Raw genomic sequence first — 6,887 nt, forward strand, 5'->3', positions numbered from 1 at the left:
AAAAAAAAAAAAAAAAAAAAAAAAAAATTATGAATTTGGCAGAACAAAGAAAGTTCTTATCTGTATAACTTACTCTTTTTTCCTTAATGGCCAAGTACCTATATATCAAGAAATAAGGAATACAGACATGAAATACAAAAACAGAGTACGAAGTAGGATATCAAATCTTAAAGATGCAAAGAATCCAAATTTAAGGAAAAATGTGCTGTGTGGGAATATTCCTCCTGACCTGTTTGCTAGAATGACAGCAGAGGTGAGCAAGCCTGTATATAAGTGCTGTGTAACTATCTCGTGTGCTGCAAAACAACTGTAATATAGTTATATATTAGGAACACTCAAGATTATTTACTCCATTGATATTGTTGGTTTATTCCTTTTGTCTTGAGTTGTCCAATATGTTCTTTATGTGGTACATTAAATCATCTGGATCCATCTATCACTTGAATTTATATGAATTGTGAACCTTTTACTTATGAACAGACTTTGTATCCTCTAGCCATTTACCATGGTTAAAAACTATAAACTTAGCCGTCTTACTGGTTATTTCTTATATATATGTAGAGAGAATTGATGGAGTATATTCATAGTCTGCTATTTATAGACATTAGCCATTGAGTATCTACAATTTTGAATTTATTAATCATTCAGAGTAATATTAACTTTTGAAGTAGCTAATTAAGTTTGTTATCTTTATGAAATTTTGTTTTAAAATCTTACTAAAATATCTAAAACTCTGGGCAGTGGTGGCACATGCTTTTTTTTTTTTTAGATATTTTCTTTATTTACATGTTATATGATTTCTCCTTTCCCAGTTTCCCCTCAAAAAAAAAAAAACCAACAAGAACAAACCCCTGTTCCTTCCCCCCTCCCCCTGCTCAACACCCTACCCTCTCCCGCTTACTGGCCCTGGCATTCCCCTACACTGGGTCACAGAACCTTCACAGGGCCAAGGGCCTCTCCTCCCATTGATGACCGACTTGGTGGTACATGTCTTTAATCTCAGCACTTGGGAGGCAGAGGCAGGTGTATTTCTGAGTTCAAGGCCAGCCTGGTCTACAGAGTGAGTTTCAGGACAGACAGGGCTACACAGAGAAACCCTGTCTCGAAAAAAAAACAACATTATATAAATACATACACACACATATATGTATATATACACATACTTATATATATACATACATGTATGTATATATATACACATACTTATATATATGTATATATATGTATATACACACACACAACTTCTGCATAGTAGAGAACACAATATAATCAGATTCTATATATCCATCACCTAACTTCTAACTACTTTTTGAGAATTTGCCTTCCTTTTTTTAAGCATACATTTTTCTTTTTCTTTTTTTTTTTTTTTTTTTTTTTTTTTTTTTTTTTTTTTTTTTTGGTTTTTTGAGACAGGGTTTCTCTGTGTAGCCCTGGCTGTCCTGGAACTCACTCTGTAGACCAGGCTGGCCTCGAACTCAGAAATCTGCTTGCCTCTGCCTCCCAAGTGCTGGGATCAAAGGCATGTGCCACCACTGCCTGGCTTCTTTTTCATTCTTTTCTCTTGAATTTATGTCAAGCATAATTCGTTTGTATGTACATGCCCTCTACTAAGTACTGTCAGGGACTTGGAGCCTTATCCACCTCTTGAGTATTTTTCCTTATAGTAATTATTTCAGTGATTGAAAAAGCTCTCTTACTATGGATCACCAGACTCTCCTCAATGCTACTTTTTCTGGCATGGAAAGGAACCCTGACATAGTCTGTGTACTTGCCTCAGAACAAATCTAGATCTCCCTCCAAAGGTCCCTGGCTTCTTTGAGGATGGCATGTGTAGTGATAGTATTTAGACCACTTTGTGAATACTAGAGTTGCTGATTGCTACAGGTTTGCATTGTTAGTTTAGAAATAGTATGTGGATCTAATTTTTATATAAATATTTACAAGTCTTTAAAGACGTTTTTAAAGGAAGCAAATTATTTTAAGTCTTCTGAGGATATTATTAAAATTTAATAAGCTGATTTTACTTTTGTTGATTATTGTTAAGCTATGTGAACATGAAAACATTCAGGATATAGAATAGCTATAGGAAGTATCTAACTGATTGATACTGCCATTTCTGCCATAGGAGATGGCTAGTGATGAGCTCAAAGAAATGAGAAAAAACCTGACCAAAGAAGCCATCAGGGAGCATCAGATGGCCAAGACTGGTGGGACCCAGACTGACTTGTTCACTTGTGGCAAATGTAAAAAGAAGAATTGCACTTATACACAGGTTTGTGATTGAATGTGGTCTCTTGTTCACATTAAGAATGTTTCAGTTCTGTTTCAGAGTAAAGATAATTACAGAATCTGTTATTCTTAGTGAAAAAGTTCTTTCTCAGTAAATTTCAACTAACTGATGATAAAGACATAAAAACATTTACTGTAAAAACTGTAATGGTTATATAAAATAAAAGATTGTTTATAATGACCAGGTTGTTTTTAACAGCTCATAAACAGTTACTGGTTACTATGTCAGAGTAAGCAGGACCCTATAATTTAAGGGAAGTTCTCCATTCTTCACATGGCCTGTGAGTACTTTAGGTTTAACTACCTTATAGAAAGATGCTCACAGAGAAGAGAAGGTTGCCTACTTCAGCGGCCTAGGTACTATTGCTATTATGTACAGAATAGCAGAGGACTTTTTTTAAGTGAGAGGGAGAGGGGTGTGTGTGTATGTGTGTGTGTGTGTGTGTTTACACATGTGGAGACCAAAGGAGCATTTAAGTCTCTCCTTCCACCATGGATTTGGGGCTTGAACTCAAGTTGCCATCATATTGATGGCAAGTATGTTTACATACTGATCCATTTCAAAGGCCCAGAAGGCCTTGTATACTACTATTTTTAGAGTGTTTGTTTCCTTCTCCTCCTCTTCCTTTTAGATTTATTTATTTTATGTTTTATGTATTGTTTTACCTCCATGTTGTCATGTATTATATGCATGTTCATGCCCTTGGAAATCTGAAGAGGCTGTCAGATCCTCTAGAATTGGATTTATGGATGGTTGTGAAGTACCAAGCTAGTGCTGGGAATAGAACCTTCGTCCTTTGCAAGAATGGCAAATGCTCTTAACTGCTGAGTCATCTCTTTAATCCTTACTAGAATATTTCTTTACTTTTTTGTTGTTTGTTTGGTTAGTTTTTTTGAAACAGGATTTCTCTGTTTAACAGCCCTAACTTGTCCTAGAATTCTGTAGACCAGGCTGACTTAAAACTCACAGAGATTCTCCTGCCTCTGTCTCCTGAAGGCTGGGATTAAAGGTGCACCAGCACAATTTAATCTTGACTTTTAGAGCATTTTATTTTCCCACTTACCTGGATAAATTACACATGAAAGACAAGCAGAATAAAAAAATATTTGAAAATAAGAAAAAGTTTGAAAATATATTCTCTTTTGCCAATGATCTATTTGAACTTGTATAAGCTCTTGTACATCTTAAGGTAATATCACTGGAGTTACTGTATATCTTTATGTAGAATGTTCTTACATGGGATGGATTGTTTTTAATGATCATCCAAAAAGTAATGGTTTTCATTTAATTTTACTGTAGGTGCAAACTCGTAGTGCTGATGAACCAATGACAACATTTGTTGTATGTAATGAATGTGGAAATCGGTGGAAGGTATGGTATCCCCTAGCATGTATATCATAACTTTGTAAGCTGACTAACATAAATCTGGTACCCTCCTAGGACTTGATCTTAGCAACACATATATTTTAATACCAGGGAAAAATATTAAATTATTTTCACATATTCTCATGTGTATACATTTTGATCTTGGAAAAATTTATAGAGTTCTATGATATCACTATTTTAGGAATTATAGTGGGCTTAGTTGTACTTTTGTATTTGTGAATTTGTAAATTTATTTCATATAAGCAAGTTTATGTTCTTTAAAAAACATAAACATTTTTAAGTGTTTCTCTATTCTGATGTTTATTGTATGTGTTCTTTGCTGACTTCACACATGTATATAATGTACTCTACTTACTTACCCTTACTTAGCCTCTCATCTGTCTCCTACCCATCAGTCCTCCTTCCCTCTGAGTCCCTTTCTCACATTAATGCTGTTTTGTTTTGTGACCCTCTTAGTTTAACCAGGGTAGTCTGTGTGACTACAGGTTTTGAATTGTTCATTAGAGTTTCTATTGCTTCTGCCCCAGAATTTACCAATAGTTAAGCAAGGAATAGAGTTCTGTGATTCCCTCCTGACTTCAGATTGACTGTTGATGACACTCTCTTTTTTGTACAGGCCAGTGGAAAGCTAATTTTTGAGTGATTTTGTTTTTTAAATTCCAAAATCAAAGTGTAAAATTAGGAGGATTACACATCAATCCCAATGTTACTTTTATTATTAATAATGATGGGGATATTAATGGTGTGGGATCAGGAGAGACCCATAGTAGGGATAAGGCTTTGGAGTTACACAATAACTAGAACTCCCTTGCCTCTCACCATCACTCAACTATTATTTCTTCTTGTAATAGGCATAGATAATACTAAAGCTCCCTCTCTGTCATCCTCATTTCCAGTCCTCGTGGACAGACTTGACCTGTCCAGATAGCTCTCTTAGAACTATTATACATGCTCAATAGTTTTTATCACTGCTGTGAGCAGGTATTATATAGTTTGTTTTAATACAAGTAGTTCACTAAAACATGTTGTACTATATGGTACCTAATTAATATAAGAAAGTTTAGTTTAATGTAGAAAGCTAATAAGAGTTGTTACTTAAACATTAGAGAAATACTTTTTAAAACATGAAAAGCTTTATATATTTGTTTTTTAGTTATCTAGTCCTCATAATTCTATGGTGGAGGGTAAAAATGAGTAACTATGCCAGGTGGTGCTGGCGCACGCCTTTGATCCTAGCACTTGGGAGGCAGAGGCAGGCAGATTTCTGAGTTCGAGGCCAGCCTGGTCTACAGAGTGAGTTCCAGGACAGCCAGGGCTATACAGAAAAACTAAAAAACAAAAAACAAACAAACAAAAAAACAAACAAAAATGAGTGACTACTGTGCATAAAAAATTATTTTTCAAAAATAAAGTATATAAAGTTAAGATATATACACCATTGCTTATATTTTTAAATCTTACAAATATTTAAAATATTTCTTTTGTCTTTGCAGTTCTGTTGAGTTTGGAAGAATTGACAAAGTATCTGGACCATTAAGAAAAACTAATTTTGTAATTAGCTTTAAAATTAAGCCAGGCAACTCATTTCCCTGCAAGTGAAATTTGTAAACAACATACATCTCATGGGTTGGTCTTGGTTGTTCACCTGACAGTCTCTCTTAAATGCCTTCTGTGGTCTCAGATCAGCTGAGAGACCATAAAATAATTGTATAACGTGTTGTTTTGTTTTTCTTTTTTATAAGTTGATGTTGCATTTTATTAAATATTAACTTTTTATAGTCTAGAACACAAAAATTCTGTTGATCTGTTAATGAATAAAGATAAATTGCTTTTCTCATTGGTATGTACCTAAAAATGTTAAAGGAAAAGGCATAATATAAATTTTAGAGTTATCAAATATAGTGTGTATTTCAGAAGTACCTGGCCAGCTTATCAAAGTTGTGCACACAATTTGAACTAGCATATTACTTTACTCTTAATTATTGTGCTCACAAACCTCGGATCCTTAGATCTCTTGCATCTGTGACTAACCACAGTGATCATTTCTTGTATTTCTCATACCATGTATATTACCATTTTTTAATAGATTTTACTTTGAAAAATGACTTGGTTGCTATCAGTTTATTTTATTTGACTTTGTGCTATATTTTAGTTTTACAGAATTCTGTTATAATTTCCTAAGCTTTTCACAAAGCCTACCACAGGCATACTTCTGATGAATTTTCCCCTATAGGAAGACATGCTGTGAAGAAAATGTTAGTATCTTAGTAGAGTTCCTGGAGGCGGCATGACTGTGCTCGCACTTGGAAACCTACTGACCAAGGGTTAAGCCTGACAACTGTGTAAATCATTAAGCTATGCTCTTTGCATATGGAGGTTGCAAAAAAAATCCTTTAGACTGAGTCTTTTGTGCTGAATTTTTTCATACATGATGATGTCAAGCCAGCTGAAATGTAGGCTGTAGCAAGTAGTTTTACAAAACATATTTCACAATTAAGTTTTACTTTTGTTTAAATGTGTCCCACTTGTAATAAGCAGTGGTTTTCACATCGTCTTCTTGACACAGATGTTCTAATGCATATAGTAAAGGCTACTGTTATAAAGCTTACAACTTAAGTGCTTCTGCCTGTGTTCAGACTTCTGTGTTAAAGACCACTGCAAAAGCTTTGCACTCTTCCATGCTCTGCTTTGCAGACCATCTAACATAACATAGAAAACACTTAATATGTCCATAAAGGTTTGGTCCATGGGTAATTTCTGTCACTTTAAAAATAAAGTACATTTTGAAAGAAATAGTTTAAAAGTAATAAGGTTAAAATAGTCCCAATTTTAAGTGATCCATTTTAAAATTTGTAAATCAATAAATTTTTTTGTTGTTAAGCATACCTGTTCTTTGTCGTTTATTTTGATGTTGAACATCTCTGATAGTGTAAGCTAGCCCCAATTAAATGGTTTCCTTATAAGAGATCTGATGCCCTCCTCTGGCCTGAGTACACTGACATGCGATACATAATCATGTGTAAAACAGTCATGCATATAAATAATTTTTAAAAGTTAAGATATTTTTGTGGTTGTTGAGATTCAGAAGGTAAAAGTTTGTTGTTTTAGAACATAATATGTCTGAGTAGAGTAGGCCTTTATCTACCCTAAGACCATGTCAGCAAACAACATCAGTATGCTTTTGACTAGGTTCATCCATCCTTGCTTTAGC

The 6,887-nt window shown here is 34.2% G+C and overlaps 1 protein-coding gene across 2 annotated transcripts in view; it reads left to right on the forward strand.

The window, feature by feature from the left end:
• Tcea1 (transcription elongation factor A1) overlaps positions 1 to 6,561 on the forward strand; it is a 36,446-nt gene extending 29,885 nt beyond the window's left edge. For both annotated transcript variants that reach the window (XM_031366749.1, XM_031366748.1), the window contains exons 7-10: positions 99 to 253; positions 2,126 to 2,272; positions 3,590 to 3,661; positions 5,170 to 6,561. In XM_031366749.1, the coding sequence (XP_031222609.1) occupies positions 99 to 253; positions 2,126 to 2,272; positions 3,590 to 3,661; positions 5,170 to 5,178 (383 nt within the window). In that variant the 3' untranslated portion in view covers positions 5,179 to 6,561. The remainder of the gene's footprint in view (positions 1 to 98; positions 254 to 2,125; positions 2,273 to 3,589; positions 3,662 to 5,169) is intronic.
• The last annotated feature ends 326 nt before the right edge of the window (positions 6,562 to 6,887 follow it).

Source organism: Mastomys coucha, unplaced genomic scaffold, assembly GCF_008632895.1.
Source record: "Mastomys coucha isolate ucsf_1 unplaced genomic scaffold, UCSF_Mcou_1 pScaffold14, whole genome shotgun sequence".
Taxonomy (NCBI): domain Eukaryota; kingdom Metazoa; phylum Chordata; class Mammalia; order Rodentia; family Muridae; genus Mastomys; species Mastomys coucha.